This window comes from Aulonocara stuartgranti (genome assembly GCF_965226115.1).
Source record: "Aulonocara stuartgranti genome assembly, chromosome: 7".
Classification (NCBI taxonomy): Eukaryota; Metazoa; Chordata; class Actinopteri; order Cichliformes; family Cichlidae; genus Aulonocara; species Aulonocara stuartgranti.
Window position 1 is genome coordinate 69,552,501 of NC_138945.1, and position 20,219 is coordinate 69,572,719.

General features: G+C 47.3%; 1 protein-coding gene and 2 long non-coding RNA genes across 3 annotated transcripts in view; 2 read left to right on the forward strand and 1 right to left on the reverse strand.

The window, feature by feature from the left end:
* The window catches only part of LOC309710153, a 37,390-nt gene extending 26,676 nt beyond the window's left edge, over nucleotides 1-10,714 (forward strand). The window contains exon 3 of the long non-coding RNA XR_014277667.1: nucleotides 10,062-10,714. This is a non-coding gene — a long non-coding RNA (uncharacterized lncRNA). The remainder of the gene's footprint in view (nucleotides 1-10,061) is intronic.
* Nucleotides 2,401-8,927, reverse strand: LOC309711649 (uncharacterized protein; the record flags this gene model as incomplete). Its single annotated transcript, XM_082542073.1, has 4 exons — nucleotides 2,401-2,432; nucleotides 2,532-2,605; nucleotides 6,889-8,078; nucleotides 8,223-8,927. The coding sequence occupies 4 exons, from the start codon at nucleotides 8,925-8,927 to the stop codon at nucleotides 2,401-2,403; spliced, it is 2,001 nt and encodes a 666-aa protein (XP_082398199.1).
* A 6,356-nt stretch (nucleotides 10,715-17,070) lies between the features above and the next one.
* On the forward strand, nucleotides 17,071-17,800 carry LOC309709732. Its single transcript, XR_014277589.1, has 2 exons — nucleotides 17,071-17,371; nucleotides 17,450-17,800. It is a non-coding gene; the product is annotated as an uncharacterized lncRNA (long non-coding RNA).
* The last annotated feature ends 2,419 nt before the right edge of the window (nucleotides 17,801-20,219 follow it).

Genomic DNA, 20,219 nt, shown 5'->3' on the forward strand with positions numbered 1-20,219 from the left:
TTTAATGTGCTGCTGAGAATATAGCCCAGAAGAAGCGTATAGTAGAGCTTTTATTTTGGAAAGAGCCATTTCTCTGTAATAAACTCTCTTTTCCAAAGATGAGAGATTCCTCAATCAGATACAGGGCTCGCAAAATCGCTAGCCCGACGTCCTGGGGCTATCGATTTTTCCAGTCGGGCTACCAAAATCTATCGTAGGAAGGAAAAATATATGTCAATGCTTTTGCATTCTTTCGGAAATGTAACTGGGTAATTATGTCATTGGCATCGGTGAGCCACTGTCAATATGTGACATATTGAAGTCGCGTTTGAATTTGCGCTTGGTTTTTGCTTTCACTCTGCAATCGTGCGAACTGTGTATAGAGAGCGACAGCACTGATTGGTGAGTGATGATAATTTGTGCACCAATTCCTCTGACATCGTCTTATTAATCGTTAGCTTACTATGCAAACATGACAAGTGAACTCTCCCGCAGCAAGCTTAAACATGTGAGAGGTTGATTGCACAGAGAATCGCTGAGCGTTATGTGAGTGTGTGTGTAAAAGAAGCAGGATATATATTTTAGTTCTGCTGAGCCAAATAAGACAGGTCAGGGTGAAGAAGTGACAGCAAAAGAAAAGCTTACCACAAAACAGAAAAGTTATGACAAATCAGACTATAAGGCAAAAAGAAAGTGCAGCTTTATGGTTTCATGGACAAAAGAATTTCTGTGGCTGCAATATGACGAGCTAAATAACCAGGGCTGCACATAAGTGGTCCGCAGGTGCACATTCGCTGTCGAAATAAAAAAGGTGCACAAGATAAGAAGTTGCAATGCGTGTTTGCTTACATAAGATTTTCAGGAGGAGGACAGACATTTGTTTAGAACTCTTAAAGATGTCGAAGAAGCAAGCTCCTTTAAGCAATTACTGTGATGTTCCTCCACCTCCAAAGAAATGTCAGAAGGAGTCCGAACCACAAAAGAAGCACGTATTCTCGGAAAAGTAGTTGCAGGAGGTGAGCTGTCTTCAAATGATGAACGCACAGAGATGTGGTGCGGAATGTGCCGTGAAAATTTAATAAATGACAAATTAAAAAGGCATGAACATTTTTTTTTGTATCGAAAAAATATCGAACCGTGACACCAAAGTATCCTGCCTAGAAGATCAACAGGACCCTGAGAGCCTTCATCAGGAACTCAATGGGGATGTGGCGGACAACACTGAAGGTTGCCAGTTCGAACCCCGGCTTGGACAGTCTCGGTTGTTGTGTCCTTGGGCAAGACACTTCACCTGTTGCCTGCTGGTGGTGGTCAGAGGGCCCGGTGGCGCCAGTGTCCGGCAGCCTCGCCTCTGTCAGTGCGCCCCAGGGTGGCTGTGGCTACAATGTAGCTTGCCATCACCAGTGTGTGAATGTGTGCGTGAATGGGTGGATGACTGGATATGTAAAGCGCTTTGGGGTCCTTAGGTACCGTGGCCCCTAGAGACAAAGCACGTACAAACTCCAAAACACTTGCAAACTCCAAAACACTTGCAAATTCCAAAACACTTGCAAAATCCAAAACACTTGCAAACTCCAAAACTCATGCAAATTCCAAAACACAACAGAAGTGCTCCAGGACGCCAGGGGCAGTGTTGAGCTCGATTTGCAAAATAAACGGCAAGTTTGTCTGTATGGGACGGTCTAGTCTCCGTCGCGCTTCCCAGGTTGCCTAGCAACCATGATACTAACCGCTGGAAACGTGTCATACAACTTTGTTTGACAGAAATGAGGGAGAACATATTTTGTTAATTTGTTTGTTTGTTTCTACAAGAGCTTTGTGTGATTTGATAAGTATCTGAGGCTGAGACCACAGGACAGTAAAACATGATTTTTGGGCTTCATTTCTGTACTGAACAGTTATTTAAGATTAGCTAGTAAATAACAATTAGCTAATGTTGTTCATGAGACTAAAGTCATATCACTTTGGTAATGTAAATATAATATGGCCAATATTATAGTTATTATATTAATCATTATTAGCTATTACAGCAGTGAACATGAACTCTGTGTCAGCCTCAGTACAGATTCAAGTTGCAGTTATTTATATGTCTTATCACCTTAAATCTTCACTCAAAGACAAGTATCTTTGACAGTGCATATATAGGTGTATCATATATAAGAGACAAATGTTGTTCCTTCAGTATGTTGGCATTACTAAATTTGGCTCATTGCTTACATATATTTATAAAAAGAAAATGTACAAGCTGTGATAACTGTTTCTGATAAAATGAAGAGTAGACTGATATATTGAATATTCCTTTATTGGGTGAGAAAATCAGACCATGTCATAACTGCTTTAAGTCATACAGAATAGATATCAGAGCCTTAAACAGGCTGACTTCTGCTAAATCTGTCACGGTCTGGCTGGCCGACCGTGGGGCTATGGGGGAATGAGGACCCAAAACGCAGACTCTGCGATGCAAACAGTGCACTTTATTTACAGTGAAGATAACAGATGCCCAATAAATCCCCTTTGCTCCCTAGACTCCCATATGTGTGTTCCCCTCCGACGTCCGTGCTCGTGCTCCCGGCAGTTGTGTTTCTGCACACCCTGTGCGTGCTGCCCTTCTGGTCCCTCGTTCCACCTGCAGGACAATACAGAAGCAGCCGTTAAACACTGAACCCGCGCGCACACACAATGCGCACTTCCTACTTAAGCTAAGACTCCAAGTCAGTGTGTAGTATACTACACACTGACTTGGAGTCTTAGCTTAATGATCCCGCGCCGGTGGGAGCTCCAACACTCTCCTAAGTAGCTCCCCCGATGAGCCCTGATCACCAACAGGTGTGTGGCAGGAACTTCAGGTGTGGCCAGTCCTCCTGCAGGGCCACACCCATCAGGCCTGCATGTGGCTGTTCTCCATCCTCCAGCCACACATGTACACACCGTGCCTCTACATATGAGTGGAAACAGCATAGTGCAGAAAAACAGATCCCCAAATAACAACAACACTAATAATAATAATAATAATAATAATAATAATAATAATACATCCTGCTATACTATTATATATTGTACATATATTTATTAGTTTCAGATGTAGCCATTCTTTTATTTTGCTTGTTTACATTATTGTATTTTGCACAACTCTGTTGCTTGTGAAGCTCGCACACAAGAATTTCACTCACATGTGCTGTACCAATGTACCTGCACATGTGATGTGACAATAAAAGTGATTTGATTTGATTTGATTTGCTCACGGACCCCTGAGTCCTCCAGAGCCGGGTCCGTGACAAAATGGGTCAAACTGGGCAGAAAGTCTACAAACACATAACATCCTTATAGAATAAGATGTAACACTATAGATCAACTTACCTCAGAATATATAAAGAATATATAAAGCATATATTACAATTACAGCAATATGATGCAACAAACACAGCAGCTGCTGATCCAAAATACTCAAAGCTTCATAGAACTGAAACCAACATTTATTTTTAGCTCCATTCTGCTGCTGATACATACTTTAGGTTTCTGAACATTAAACTTGTTGCTGCCTTTCATAGTGTGTAACTTGAAGGCGCTGAGTACTTCCTCCCACACTGAAAACACTGGGAGGATAAAATTATTTGAACATTACCTAATAAGACTGATTCAGGACAGACAATTAGTGATTCTAAACTTTTCTAGCAGTCCTTCACAAACAGGGAACAGTCTGTCTATTCTCTCCATCTGTCAGCTGCTGCTGGCTCTTCCTCCTCCTCTTCCTCACACACTGCTGAGTTTGTCCTGGTGGATCATCAGGGGTGCAAAGCCTCACAGATGATGTGCAGCAGTGGGTCCCTCAGTCTGTCCTCACTCTGGACACTTGCAGTCGTCACACATGGAAATCAAATGTGTGATAAGCTGCAGGATTCAAACACAAGTGTAACTTATAAATGAATGTTCATACTTTTATTACACAATCAGAGAGAAAGAAACAGAGAGAGAGTGCAGGACAGACAGACAGGTGACAGTCTCAGGTGTACACACTGCTGCAAAACAGCACAAAAGAAGGAGGATTTAGTGTTTGTGTTATTACGAAACAAAAAGAGTTCCCAGATGGTACAGTGGACACATGTGTGACTCCTGTGATTAAAGCATCTTTCTTTCAGCTTAACGAGTGAACCGTCAGCTCGTTCAAACACACGTTAAAGTCCGTTTGGCTCAACACCACCGAACAGAGGCAGCAATATAACGTAGCTAACATTAACAGTGCAGTGAATCCTGCTTGTGCCGTGATATTCAGGACTGCAAACCGAGCAGCATCACTGACTTTCAGCCTGTTGTGTTTGTGGATATATGACTGACTTTAATTATCCATAAAATCATCACATTCTCAGTAAGATTAAGGTCAACTATTGAACGGCGTATATTTTGAAGTAAAGGCTTTAAAACCAAGTTAGTACAAACATCGCTAATGTCACATAACTTTCCCGATATGTGGCCAACAGTAATGTTTTAATGTTCTTCATTATAAAAACATTTGCGCATAAATAAGTGACATAATATTCAGTACTTACTTCTGAAAGTTTACTCTTCAGCGGCTCCGCTTCCGCCGTTTTTTTGGCAAAATTATCCACACCACCACCGCGCTGTGAAATCTGGGATATGTTGGGCCCATCCTTAAATCCTTAGATCATAATTTTGCCCTGGAGGACGGGGCTGTGGCCCCCCCACACCCTCTAGCAGATCATTACATGAAGGAACCTTTAAAAAAAACAAAAAAACAAGCGCGTCCATGCTCACAGGTGTACACACGGGTGATCACACCCACAAACTACACCCTTTTTGGCTCCTACCTCAAAGCACACTGTGTTCTGTTGATCTTACGTGCTGCACAATAATGTTTAATATTTAGTATTTACTGTCATATTCCCATATATCATTGTGATGTTGTTTATTCTATTACTCTTGTTCTCTTCTGCTTGTTTTCTTTTTTCTTTCTCAACAGGTGATCCAGGTGATTGATGGATGCATTTTTTTTTTTTTTTTTTTTGTCTGCTCATTCTGTTGGTTTTTGGTTTTTGCCCTTCTCCCCGTCCCTCTTCTCAGCTGTTTCTCTTTCCCTCTTTCTTTCTCCCCTTCTTTCCCCCAGTCAAGTCTGTCCCGTATTCAGTAAGTGAAAATAAAATAAACAATAAAAGGTGAATCAAATGGACCATTACGGCAAGGCTGGGATGGTCAATTTGGTAAAGTAAATCCGTTGGGCATCTTTCTTTGCCTTTAGACAACAATTCTGATGGCAAAAGAGCCAAACGGGACAGGCAAAAAAAAAAAAAAAAAAAAAAAAGAAGTTATGACCTGCAGTCTCTCTTGGTCAGATATAAACCAAGTTTAGGTGGAGTTTATTTTCATTATTCTGACTTTTTCCATACTGCGTGCTAGCTAGCATGACGGAGTTTCTATACAGCTGGGTGGGTGCTATGAAGTTAATGATGTTGAACTTTATATTGTTCATAAGTTATTAGAGTTGCCAACCGTCCCGTCTGGTATTCAGAGAAAATATTACGCGTTTCTTATTGAGGTGAAAAGGAACAGTTTGTCACCTGTTCATCAGAGCTGAACAGGTGATGGAGAAACAGGTTTACCTTTTAGGTGACATGAATGAGTTGAAGGGAAGTTATGAACTGTTTCTAAGAGACAAATAACACCAGGATCCTTTTCTAAGTGTCACGGTCTGCAGAGACAGGCCGTGCGGTGGTGTGTGTGATGGACCCAGGTGCATACACAAGCTAGTAGACGGGAGTGGACTTAACAGAAAGCGAGCCTTTATTATGGCGTGAAAACATGGAGGTGAGAACACAGACGACGCGACACAGACTGTACGAAACACAGAGACTAAATACACATGAGGGAAGATCAGGGGAAGTGGATGCACACGGGGAACACAGGTGACACTGATAATCATAACAAGACACGGCAGGAGTGAACGTAACACTGATGGGAGATGGGCAAAGTAAAGCAGGAAGTACACAGAGGTTCAAACAGGAGGAGAGAGAGCACGGGGAGAACGCAGACATAACGGGCTGGGGAAAACATAGAATAAAGCACAAAGAGAGACGAGGGCTCATAAATACACAGAGGGGCACACAGGGGGTAAGAGTCACGAAGGGAAAACACATAAGGAACAACGTAACAGATCAACCCAGGAAGCATGGCCTAAATAAAGAACAAAATACAAAAATACATGAAAACTAAGAATACTGGGCCCACATGGCCCAGGACCATGACACCACCCCCCCCTAAAGGGCTGGCTCCCGACAGCCCAAACCCGAGAAACAAAACACAAGCGAAACAGAAAACACCCCACCCAGGGCGGGAGGCGGGGGACCAGGACGGAGGGAACAAAACGAACCAAAAACAAGGAGCACGAGAACAAAACTGAGTCCACAAATACACAAAAGAGTCCAGAACAGGAAGGCGAATGTCCAAAGAGGCCCGAAGGCCAACCCGAGAGGCGACAACACAAAAGTCCAGTCCAACCGTTCCGGAGGCCGGCCACAGGAAAGGTGGCCACGGTGACAGAACAGATCTGGAGGCCGACCGCGCGGAAGGCAGCGGCGGCGGCGAAGGCGGAGCAGTTCAGGGGGCCGGCCGCGCAGAAGGCAGCGGCAGCGGCGAAGCAGTTCAGGGGGCCGGCCGCGCGCAAGGCAGCGGCGGCGGCGAAGCAGTTCAGGGGGCCGGCCGCGCGCAAGGCAGCGGCGGCGGCGAAGCAGTTCAGGGGGCCGGCAGCGCGCAAGGCAGCGGCGGCTCTCCAGTGTCAGGCGTACTGGCCGAGGCCCGGTGGGCACAGGACCAGTCGAGGCGGGACCAGTCAAGGCGGGACCAGACGAAGCACAGGCTGAGGCGGGACCAGGCGAAGCACAGGCTGAGGCTGCAGCAGACGAAGACTCTGAGGCTGCAGCAGACGAAGACTCTGAGGCTGCAGCAGACGAAGACTCTGAGGCTGCAGCAGACGAAGACTCTGAGGCTGAAGCCGGAGCCGGACCAGGCGAGGATGACGGCTCTGAGGCTGCAGCTGACGAAGCACAGGCCGGAGCTGCAGCTGACGAAGCACAGGCCGGAGCTGCAGCTGACGAAGCACAGGCCGGAGCTGCAGCAGACGAAGCACAGGCCGGAGCTGCAGCAGACGAAGCACAGGCTGGACCAGGCGTAGCAGAAGGTGGCTGGATGGGCTCCTCGGGCCCTCCAGCTGATGTGGCATGGTGCTGGACGGGCTCCTCGGGCCCTCCAGCAGACGAGGCGTGAGGCCGGACGGGCTCCTCGGGCCCTCCAGCTGAGACAGGAGGCTGAACGGGCCCCTCGGACCCTCCAGCGGAGACAGAAGGCTGAACGGGCCCCTCGGACCCTCCAGCTGACGTGGCATGAGGCTGGTGCGGTTCTCCAGAACCCCCAGCTGACGAGGAAGGTTGCTGAACGGGCCCCTCGGACCCTCCAGCGGAGACAGGAGGCTGAACGGGCCCCTCGGACCCTCCAGCGGAGACAGAAGGCTGAACGGGCCCCTCGGACCCTCCAGCGGAGACAGGAGGCTGAACGGGCCCCTCGGACCCTCCAGCTGACGAGGTAGGTGGCGGCGTGGGAGCCGCGGAGTCCTGGATGAGCTCATCCGAGCTCCCAGCAGGAGCTGATGCAGAGCCAGAGAGATTTGAGACCCCTGGCTGAATGTTAAGCTGACCAGCGGACCGTACTGCTATCGGGGACTGGGCTACAGGAGCTACTGGGGCCTGCGCTACAGGCGGCACTGGAGCTACTGGGGCCTGCGCTACAGGCGGCACTGGAGACTGAACTGAGGGTGGCTGCGAGGGAGCTAACTGAACTGAGGGTGGCTGCGAGGGAGCTAACTGAACTGAGGGTGGCTGCGAGGGAGCTAACTGAGCTGTGAAGGGCTGCGAGGGAGCTAACTGAGTTGTGAGAGGCTGCAGACCCTGGCGGCTCCGAGGGCCCCCGAGAGCCAGGCGTGTTCCCCGAAAGATGTGCTGACAATCGGGGGTAGGCCACGGCTTTCCCCGGAGCTCCTCCTCTACGTGGGTGCAAGCTGCTTGCTGCTGCTCACAGAGACCGGGCTCCATGATTTCCTTAGTAGGTCTTTCTAAACAACTAAACACCGTACTGTCAGTCTCCGAACACGATTCAGTCATAGTGTCCGGCCCCGGCAAATCAATGCTCATCTCACTCTGCTTCATAGAGGGGACGTGAGGCACGAAAACGCAGTCACTCACCGGAGTTAATGCGGTGCCACGGCGGCGCCGGCGCCGCCCCCTTCTGGTAGCTGGCGCGATGGGCGCTGATGGCACCAATGCAGGGGGTGATGTAGCGGCGATCTCCCGGTCGTCCGCCCACATCCTTGCCAGAAATGAGGCAGGCGAAGTAAAGTCTAAGCGGATTGGAGACGGCGAGCGGCTGGTAGGCTGTGCAGCAGGTGAGAGGTCCTGCTCCGAGATGAGCCAGGGCTTCCACCGGAGCTCGTCCTCCCAATAAGCCCGTAACACCTGCTGCCGCTCTTCCTCGCCAAAGTCCATGGCCTCCGTCGTCTCCGTGCGCCACGCCGTGCGGCCAGACCGCGGTGAAGACGCGGAAGCCGACGGGGCGCGAGCGGAAGGTGTGTCGGTGGCGAGCCTCACCGTTCCAACTGCAACTGCTTCTGGCTCGCGAAGCAGCGGGGAAACGGGACAACAGCAGGGCTCTGGCGGCATAGCCTGCACACTAGGCAGCCGTGGCTGCGGACGGAGTTGGAGAGCGGTGACGAGAAGGTCGGTGATCAGCGGGTGTAGTGCCTCCCATAGCCAGGGAAACACAGACACGCATACTCCCACTTGGCGGGCCAACTCCTCCCGTTCCTCCTCTCCGGAGCACCGCAGCCATCTACCACATAGCGACTCCACCGTCTGGAGGATCTCCCTCTCTTGTGTTGCTGGGTCCGACATGGTCGCGTCGTACTGTCACGGTCTGCAGAGACAGGCCGTGCGGTGGTGTGTGTGATGGACCCAGGTGCATACACAAGCTAGTAGACGGGAGTGGACTTAACAGAAAGCGAGCCTTTATTATGGCGTGAAAACATGGAGGTGAGAACACAGACGATGCGACACAGACTGTACGAAACACAGAGACTAAATACACATGAGGGAAGATCAGGGGAAGTGGATGCACACGGGGAACACAGGTGACACTGATAATCATAACAAGACAGGGCAGGAGTGAACGTAACACTGATGGAAGATGGGCAAAGTAAAGCAGGAAGTACACAGAGGTTCAAACAGGAGGAGAGAGAGCACGGGGAGAACGCAGACATAACGGGCTGGGGAAAACATAGAATAAAGCACAAAGAGAGACGAGGGCTCATAAATACACAGAGGGGCACACAGGGGGTAAGAGTCACGAAGGGAAAACACATAAGGAACAACGTAACAGATCAACCCAGGAAGCATGGCCTAAATAAAGAACAAAATACAAAAATACATGAAAACTAAGAATACTGGGCCCACATGGCCCAGGACCATGACACTAAGTAGCTGACAGCTGGTAACTGTGCAGGTGCGGATCTAGCAAAGTGTTGCCAGGGGTCCATGTGGGGCATTAACAGGCAAAGGGGGGCACAAAGAAATACTTTTCTTTCTTATTCTCATTTAAAATGTCTCGCTTTTAAAAAATAATTATCTGAATCTTACAACAAACGATTGATAGATTGATGCATATATACCATCAAAACAGTGAACATCACTGTCACAACAGTGTTTATTTTCATTCAAAGGCTTTATGATTTTTCCTATAATGGTTGGCTAGTCTCTGGTCAAAATGCCCGGGACTATTTTCTGTCCCAGTCCAGCCCTGTATGCAGCTCATCTGCAGTCTGGTGTTGCCTACATCTTCCTATTCAGAGGGCAGAATTTTCGAGTTCTGAGTACAATCGAAAGCACCACGACTGCAGTTTTTGTGTTGGATGTAAAAGGCGCACATGACGCTGTGACGTAGGCTAGAATCATGGCAGCAGTCAATGACGGTCCAGGCGTGGGATTTCTCTCGTGGAAATATGCACATTATCTTTTCCTTTCTGTTGGTAGGTGGCACAGTGCACTGTGGCAAGTAAGCAAGCTAGGTCCTTCAACATCTGCCAGAAAATGCTGAGGATTTTCTATGAGTCTGTTGTGGCCAGTGCGATCCTCTATGCTGTTGCATGCTGGGGGAGCAGGCTGAGGGTCGCAGATGCCAACAGACTTAATAAACTGATCCGTAAGGCCAGCAATGTTGTGGGGATGGAGCTGGACTCCCTCAAGGTGGTGTCGGAGAGGCGGATGCTGTCCAAGATAAAGACAATGTTGGATAACACCTCCCACCCACTCCATGACATGCTGGTCAGTCACAGGAGCTCGTTCAGTGAGAGACTGAGATTACCGAAAAGCACCACTGAACGACACAGGAAATCATTCCTGCCTGTGGCCATCTCCCTGTACAACGCATCCACTTAACACACTGTTTGCTGCTACAGCTACACATGTTTCTTTTCCAAATATTTATTTATAAGTGACTTATGTATGTATGTATATATATGTATATATTGTACTATTCTTAGTTAGTGTATTGTCTGTCTTGTCTTAATGTTGGTTTAAAATGGAGCACTGTAACAAAAAATAATTTCCCCCAGGGATCAATAAAGTATTCTGATTCTGATTCTGATTCTTTAGAAGACTGGCAAAGTTATGGAAGAAACACCTTAACAAGAGAATTCTGAGTAAAACCAAAGTTACTTTCCCTAGTAACTAGTTACTTTGAAAGTAACGAGTAACTTGAAGTAACTGAGTTACTTTTGAGAGAAGTAATAATAATAATAATAATGGATTGGATTTATATAGCACTTTTCAAGGCACCCAAAGCGCTTTACAATACCACTATTCATTCACTCTCACATTCACACACTGGTGGAGGCAGCTACAGTTGTAGCCACAGCTGCCCTGGGGCAGACTGACAGAAGCGAGGCTGCCATATCGCGCCATCGGCCCCTCTGGCCAACACCAGTAGGCAAGTAACTAGTAATGTAACTAAGTTACTATTTTAAAGTAACTTACCCAACACTGTTAACAAGACTGGCTACGGATACCGACTACAGAACGGAGCAGTTGTCAGCCACCTCCTGTACATGGATGACATCAAGCTGTATGCCAAGAGTGAACAAGACATCGATTCACTGATCCACACTACCAGGCTATACAGCAATGACATTGGAATGTCGTTCGTACTGGAGAAATGTAGTCGAATGGTAACAAAGAGAGGGAAGGTAGTCAGAACTGAGGGGATCAAACTACCAGAAGGCAACATTGCAGACATAGAGGACAGTTACAAGTACCTGGGGATCCCGCAGGCAAATGGGAACCAGGAAGAGGTCGCTAGGAAAACTGCAACCACCAAGTACCTGCAGAGGGTCAGGCAAGTCCTGAGGAGTCAGCTGAACGGTAAAAACAAGATCCGGGCTATCAAGACCTACGCCCTGCCCGTGATCAAGTACCCTGCTGGTATAAGTTGGCCAAAGGAGGAGATAGAAGCCACTGACATAAAGACAAGAAAGCGCCTCTTCTTTCTCAGGAGACTGAAAAGATTTGGCATGAGCCCCCGCATCCTCAGGACCTTCTATCGCTGTGCCACTGAGAGCATCCTCACTGGATGCATCACCACCTGGTACGGCAACAGCACCGCTTACAACGGGGAAGCTCTCCAGACAGTAGTGCGGTGCTCTGAACGGATAATTGGAGGTGAGCTTCCCTCCCTCCAAGACATCTACAGGAAGCGGTGCCTGAGGAAAGCGGGGAGGATCATCAAGGACTCCAGTCACCCCAGCCATAAACTGTTCAGACTGCTTCCATCAGGAAGGAGGTTCTGCAGCATCCGGTCCCGTACCAGCAGACTGAGAGACAGCTTCTTCCACCAGGCCATCAGACTGCTGAACACGTCATATATGTTCAGCATATGTATACACACACACACACACACACACACACACACACACACACACGTAGAAAAACATATTTAGTATACACATCCAGTAATGCATACAATCTTATCTCATATTTCTGTATAGTTCTTTATTTCATATTCTGTATAGTTTTTTTTTTTCATATTTATATCCTGTTCATATCCTGTACATAGCTTGTACTCACTACAGCCTGTACATACTTATAGTTATAGCACATTCATAACATACTTCATACCGTGTACATTATAACATACCACAATAGACCCATTTCTGTAATATACTTACATATCTATAATATTGCAAATATATATTGTAATATATCTATATCATGGCTAAAGCACTTCTGGAAAAGCTGTGGCTGGAAAAGAGAAAGGCGTTCAGAAGCGGAGACAGGGACTGCTACAGAGAGGCCAAGTACAGGTTCACTAAAGAAGTGGACATTGCTAAACATCAGCGCTCTGAGAAGATGCAGCAGCAGATCTCAGAGAATGACTCGGCCTCTGTGTGGAAAGGTTTTAGGAATATCACCAACTACAAGCCTAAAACCCCCCACTCCACTGATGACTTGCTCTTAGCCAACACCCTTAACGACTTCTACTGCCGTTTTGACGAGCCATCGGGCAGCCTTCACACCTCCAACGGCCCCAACAATAGAGGCACTTTGGACACTAATTCCCCCACCTCTCCCCCCTCCATAGAGCCATCACCACCTTCAAACTGTTCACCTACAACACCCCCCTCCTCACCCCACACAAAAGAGGATTTCACACCACCTCCTCCCACCACAACTCTTCATATTCATGAAGCAGATGTGAGGAAGCAGTTTAAGAACCTGAATGCTCGGAAAGCTCCCGGCCCAGACGGCGTGTCTCCTGCCACCCTCAGGCACTGCAAACGAGCTGGCCCCAGTGTTTTCTGGCATTTTCAACTCCTCACTGCAGGCATGTCATGTGCCTGCCTGCTTCAAGTCCTCCACCATAATCCCTGTCCCCAAGAAACCTAGGATCACTGGACTAAATGACTACAGACCCGTGGCTCTGACATCTGTGGTCATGAAGTCTTTTGAGCGCCTAGTTCTCTCCCATCTCAGGACCCTTACGGCCCCCCTCCTGGACCCCCTGCAGTTTGCATACAGAGCCAACAGGTCTGTAGACGACGCCATCAACATGGCCCTACACTTCATCCTGCAGCATCTGGACTCCCCAGGAACCTACGCCAGGATCCTGTTTGTGGACTTCAGCTCTGCCTTCAACACCATCCTTCCAGACCATCTCCGAGACAAGCTTTCCCAGATGAATGTGCCTGATCCCATCTGCCAGTGGATCACTGACTTCCTGACGGACAGGAAGCAGCATGTGAGGCTGGGAAAGAATGTCTCGGACTCCCGGACCATCAGCACCGGCTCCCCTCAGGGCTGTGTTCTTTCTCCTCTACTCTTCTCCCTGTACACCAACTGCTGCACCTCCACCCACCAGTCTGTCAAGCTAATCAAGTTTGCAGATGACACCACCATTATTGGGCTCATCTCTGACGGGGATGAGTCTGCCTACAGGAGGGAGGTTGAACGTCTGGTGTCCTGGTGCAGCCACAACAACCTGGTGCTGAATGCCCAGAAGACAGTGGAGATTATTGTGGACTTCAGGAAGCACACAGCCCCACTCCCCCCATCATCCTGACTGACACCCTCATCACCTCTGTGGACTCATTCCGCTTCCCTGGTACCACCATCACCCAGGACCTGAAGTGGGAGCCCACCATCACCTCCGTCATAAAGAAAGCCCAGTGGAGGATGTACTTCCTGAGGCAGCTGAAGAAATTCAACCTGCCAACACGGACGATGATGCAATTCTACACTGCAATCATCGAGTCCATCCTCACCTCCTCCATCACCGTGTGGTACGCTGGAGCCACTATCAGGGACAAACAGAGACTGCAGCGTGTTGTGCGCTCTGCTGAGAAGGTGATTGGCTGCAGACTCCCATCTCTGCAGGACCTGTACACCTCCAGGACATTGCGGTGTGCAGCTCGGATCTCAGCTGACCCTTCTCACCCTGGACACAGTCTGTTTGACCTGCTCCCCTCAGGCAGGAGGCTCCGGTCCATTCGCACCAGAACCTCTCGCCATAAGAACAGTTTCTTCCCCTCTGCTGTTGGACACATGAACAATAACCATATGACTGTACCCGCCACTAACACATGACCCTACGCTGTGTTCACTGCATCATTCCATGATTGGCACTGATCACCACCTGCACTCATGTATATATCTTTCTACGTAGCACTCTTAATTCTTATTCTCATGTATATATCTCATGTATAGCTCATGCACATATCTTTCTACGTAGCACTTTTAATTCTTATCCCTACTTTTATTTTTTCATGTCTATTTAAGTGCTATTTATGACACTATTTAAGTGCTATTTATGACACTATGTTTGCACTGAAGCACCGCAGCAATTTCCTAATCTTGTAAACCTGCTCAACATTTGGCAATAAACCCCTTTCTGATTCTGATTCTGATTCGGATGGATGCAAACTGCATTTCGTTGCCCTGTACCTGTGACATGTGCAATGACAATAAAGTTGAATTCTATTCTATTCTGTTCTGCATATTTCCAACTCCGTAACCTTAATTGTCTCCGCCCTTTTCTCTCCCCACATGCCGCTGCCATCCTTGTTCATAACCCGGTCACTTCCCGGATCGATTACTGCAACTCTCTTCTTTTTGGTCTTAGTCAAAAATCTATCCATCAGCTTCAACATGTCCAGAACTCTGCTGCTCAGATCATCACCAGGACCCCTTCTATGCACCACATCACTCCTGCTCTGCAGCAGCTTCACTGGCTTCCAGTTAAATACCGCATCAATTTCAAGATACTTTTGTACACATTCAAGGCTACCCATCATCTCTCGCCTTCATACCTCTCTGACATGGTTCATATCACCATTCCTTGTCTGTGTCTCAGATCCTCCTCCGCTCTTTCTCTTTCCGTCCCTTCCCTCCGGCTAGCCACCGTGGGGCGCAGGGCTTTCTGCTGCTCTGCCCCCCATCTTTGGAACTCCCTTCCTCCTGAGATAAGAAATATCACTTCCCTCCCTCTTTTTACGTCCAGACTCAAAACTCACCTGTTCACATTAGCCTATTCCACATAAATTTTTCCATCCTGCTACTTTAATTTATTTTATTTATTTGCTCAACGTTTTATCCTTATTATTTTGTAAATTGCTATGTTTGTTGTTGTTATTGCTTGTGTACAGTGTCCTCCATTATTATTATTGTTATTACTAAGAGTCCCACCAGAAATGTCATCTAAGCATAGCAATAGTTCTACTCATGTCCAGGTGTCATGAAAACCGTGCAATGTGGGCCGCTGTGAATGACCGCTTCCCAGGCGGGGCAAGGAACAAAACATTGACTGTAGGGACCAGTACCAGGGTCAGGGTGCCCTGGGAGGACCTCCTCAATGTCGCAAGTGAGGGAGCCCACCCTGCAGGTGGCAGGAAGGATGGTGGTTGGTTCTGGTTATTCAGAATCGGAGGAATATTGGCGGAAGAGAGCATCAGGCTTGATGTTCCAGGAGCCTGGATGATAGGAAAGGGAGAAGTTAAGGTTTTAATCCACAGTCACACAAACCATAACTAGGGAGACTTTAAAAGATAAAAAAACAAACAAACAAAGCAAATAAAATTAAAGTAACTTAAGATGTAAATAGAAGCTTTATTTATTAACAAATTCCCTATTTCTATGGACAATGATTGACTTTATACCACATGACCTAGTCCCCATCCTTGCTGATGCCTCATTGATGGAGTTGTATGTTGGATGAATACCATGATTGAAAGTTTAAACATGCCTTCAGATCAAATACATATGCTATTTAAGATACTGTCTATGATATGTTCTGTGATTACCTCGATGAAGGCTACTAGCCCAAACGTGTTAAAGTCAGCAGCAAGGTTGTTCTTGATAAATGTGTTGCTGGATTTTCAACCTCCTAAATTTTATGTTTTTCTCATTGGACCTTGAAAGTAGGTGAAGTTGTGCCAGAAATCCCCACTCTGTTTCTACAACAAGTCTTACTGCAACATATTGGCAACGTACGAGCATTTACACTTTCAGTACTCCATTCTTTAAGGAAACCCTTGGGTTAGTTTGTTACAATAACAGCTTTTTCAGCTTCCTCCAGAAAATTGGCTATTACTGATAATTGCCATAAAATGAAAAGAGACATTATTATGCTGAAATTCTTATTTACTGCAATCTCAGTAGTTCTCTCACTGGTGACAAAACCACCTTGCGTCTCACTTGACCCATTCATTTAGAAACATTCATCAATTTGCAAACATACACCCACACCCACACAATCCCTCATGCCTCTGGGAAAAAACAGACATGAGGCAGGTGTAAAATGAAGGCAAGTATAACTGACACTTCAAGATCACAAAGATGCAGGAAAATAAATGCACACATTGTGACAACAGTGACAGGGTGTCAATCTAAGAGCACCAGCAATATTTTCAGGGGTAGCGCACGCTTGAAAACACAAAAAAGTAATAAATCATGAAAGAGAACCTGCATGTGTAATTTTAACCAGGATCAAGACAAACTACTCATCTAAAGGTCTATTATCCCTCGCCTCATTCTCCAACAATTTTACAAGAAGCAAAAGCAGTGCTATAACTAAAATACCAGCAATTAGGGATACACGCAAATAAAGACCTGGAAGGTTAACTGGAAAGTTTGGATTTGGCGTTTTTATCAAATCTCATCTAATTCTCCTTAGCTTGTGGTAGAAGGAGAAGAAGAAACAATATGAAGATCTCAGAGCTTAGATAAAGCCTCGTATAAAGCTCAGTTAATGTTTCAGTCCATTAGCCGTTCCTCACTTTTCTTTGGTGAAATGAATAAAATACTTCATACACACAGACAGACAAAAAAATGCATTCATTTGTGTCCTGAAGTTTGAGGAGCAGACTGCTCTACTTTTTAGATGTTTTATATATCCATAGGTAGGGATGGGTATCGAAAACCGGTTCTTGTTGAGAACCGGTTCCCACTGTTTCAATTCCTTGGAATCGTTTGCAAAAATGGCAAATGATTCCCTTATCGATTCCAGTCGCCCCGAATGACGTCACCACGTTGCGGAGCGTCATTTACCTGGCAGGAAACACGGCGCCTAAGCGGCTCAAACGCTCAAAAGTTTGATTATACTTTATGAGAACCGATGACAACAGGGCAACTTGCAAAGTAGATATTTCATTTAAGGGAGGAAACACTACGAATATGCAAAAGCATTTGCTCACAAAACACGCAATGACACGCGTTTTTAATTCCGCTCCGGACTCGTGACTCTCAACCCAGCAGCAGCGCTAACGTTTGCACGTCCTCTCCCGTTAATGCGGCAGGTAAATAATCAACTAACAGTGCATATTATGTTAGCGCAATCTGCCTTATTACAAGACCTGCCATTACTGTACATGTAGGTGACCATGATGAGAGAGACAGACAGAGTCTGGCTCAGATGCTGGCAGTTCTCGCTGCAGTCTACCGGTAGCGTCTCCTTTCAGGCCAGGATAGACTAATGTCACCGAGCAGTGTCTAAGTTTGTGGTCAAAGGCTTGCACCCATTTGCCACAGCAGATGCCCCCGATTTTTGGTAAGTGAATGTGTTTAATTGTGGGCAGGGACATTACTGGATATTCTTGTGTAATTGCCACAGAACAATTTATGTTATACTTTGTTATTGCTACAGAAGAATGTTGCAGCTTTAAGGCAGGGATGACTCCTGGAGTTGCTTTCTCACTGCATATGCTTTATTTCACAATCAGATCGATTCGATAACAAAAACATACAGCAGCTCCTCTCCTACTCCTAGCCCTTCGCTGCGGTGGAAAAAAGAACGACTTCAATCCCCTTCAAGGAACATACGTACAAAATAGTTTTCCTGATACACCAATGGGGCGTTCAATGCCATCTTGTAAATATGAGTACTCTGGCAGAGTAACAGTTCAAATGAAAAATACACCAGAACAAACAAGCAAACAAAAAAAGAAGTGTGGGGTACCTTTGAACCAATGAACAAAGTATAACAATTTATACTTTTTAACATAACCCGACCCCGTCAATATGTGATATGTCTCACAAGAATATTTATTTTATTATTTTACATTTACAATTTTTTTTCCTGGGGACCCTGTGACACCCCATTGAAGAGCCGTAGGCTGGATCTCTCAAGATCTCACTGTTGGGTTTGTAAGGCCATGTTACTCCTAAATTTCTATCTTGTTCAAAGAGAAGATATAAAACAAAGCTCTGAGCTAATTGACCTTAGTGTTCTCCTTTTAAAAAAAAAAAAAAAAGAATCGATAAGAGAATCGATAAAGAATCGAATCGTTAAACAGAATCGAAAATGGAATCGGAATCGTTAAAATCTTATCAATACCCATCCCTATCCATAGGTAAGGTCATAGACACAGTAGTCCCTATTAGGTTGCTGACAGTATATAGATACTGAGGTTCGGTATATATGAGCATTGCTGTCCATCATTGTGTGGCTATTGCCTTTCTAGGTTTTTTAGCTGTGAAAACTAATGCAAGTATTTTTGAACCATCCAGTTTTCGTCACGTACTTAAGAGTGTTTCCGCTCTAATTGCTGACACTTTGACACACCATGTAATTATTGGTAAGGTGTTAAAACAATAGGTGTCCCATAATGCCTCAGGAACATGGTGTCAGGGTTCCTGGGTCGGTGACCCAGTGTTTTCAGTTCACACTCACTGTTTATCTACTGCCTGTTCCACTTCCTGTTTTATTGTGTTAGCCTTGGTCTGTGTGTATTATGTTCAATCCTCTTCCCATTATCATTAGTTCATTATGTTCAGCTGTGTACTCACTGGTCCCTCATTATCATCATTATCACCAGTCTGTGTATTTAAGCCCTCTGTTCTACCCATTCAGTGTCGGGTCATTGATGATGTTGTTTCTGTCGTGTGTTCCGTCCAGTCAGTCAGTTAGCCAGCCAGCCAGTCTACCAGTCCGCTAAGTCCAGCCAGCCAGCCATCCATCCTATCATCTGTTGTCTACATATTCAATAAACCTCGTTCTGCACCACGAGTCCTGCATGTGGGTCATCCCTTCCTCGCCTCCGCACACGAGCCCTGACAGAATGACCCGACCCGTGCCAAGAAGACACGCTTTTGACCCAGCGGACTCGGACCTCTACGAGCGGCAGGAGGTAGCGCTCTCCTTGTGGGCTGAAAAACTCAAGGAGAGACAGCGGCTCTTCGCGGAGCGAGAGCACGTCTTCGAGGGCACTCGCTTGGCTCTGGGCGGGCCTCGGAGACGCCGCGTTCCCCCACCTGCTGCCTCACCTGCACCGGAGCATCTGCCGCGGAGAGTGGACGTTTCACGCCGCGCTTCGGCCGCTCCCTCTCTCGCCACTCCGCTCCACGCTCACACATCACCTGCCTCATTCACCGGACCTTCAACCTCGCCACGGCACAGCGGCTCCGTCTTCCACCTCGGCTCAACAGAGGCTCCCGTGCCAGAGGCTCGGACGTGTACCCCGTCCGCTTCCTCCTCCCGGAGAAATCGGCGCACACGCCGCCATAAAACGGACCACTTTCAGCCACTCCCGATGGTGAGCTCCAGTGACTGTTTTTCGCACTCACCATCTGATTATTCACTCAAAACGCACAATAACCCCATCTCTGATTCGTGGGATGTTTCCCTCCTGGAAGATTCTGTGGACTGGGAAGATTTGTTCTGCTCTGCTCTCCCAAAGACTGTAAATAGTGGTGGCAGGAAAACCAGAACAATCCCCAATAAACCTGCTAACATCACACACCCAGTCATTATCTCCACTCCCGTCAGTCAGTCTACCCCCACACCAGTGCCAGCTCCCAGGAGGAGGGCAGCTGCGACCCAGTCTACCGCCACACCCGCTTCGGTTTCTCGAGTGGGGGTGACTGGTGTCCAGCCACCTCCCGTGCCTGTCCCAGCACCTAGGCTGAGGACGGCCAGGATCCAGCCTGACCCCCCTAGAGACTCAGCTGAGGCTCTCCAGCCAGTGCCCTCACGCTCTGGAGGCACGGAAGAGCTAATCAGTCCACCACTTCATCCACCTCCTGACCCAGCCTTTCACGCACTAGCTTTATCCCTGGTTAGGCTGGCTGAAGTGTCCCCTGCTCAGGCACCGGCCTTACTAGCTCAGGCTGTAGCTTTATCTCCCTCATTAGCTCAGTCTGTAGCCC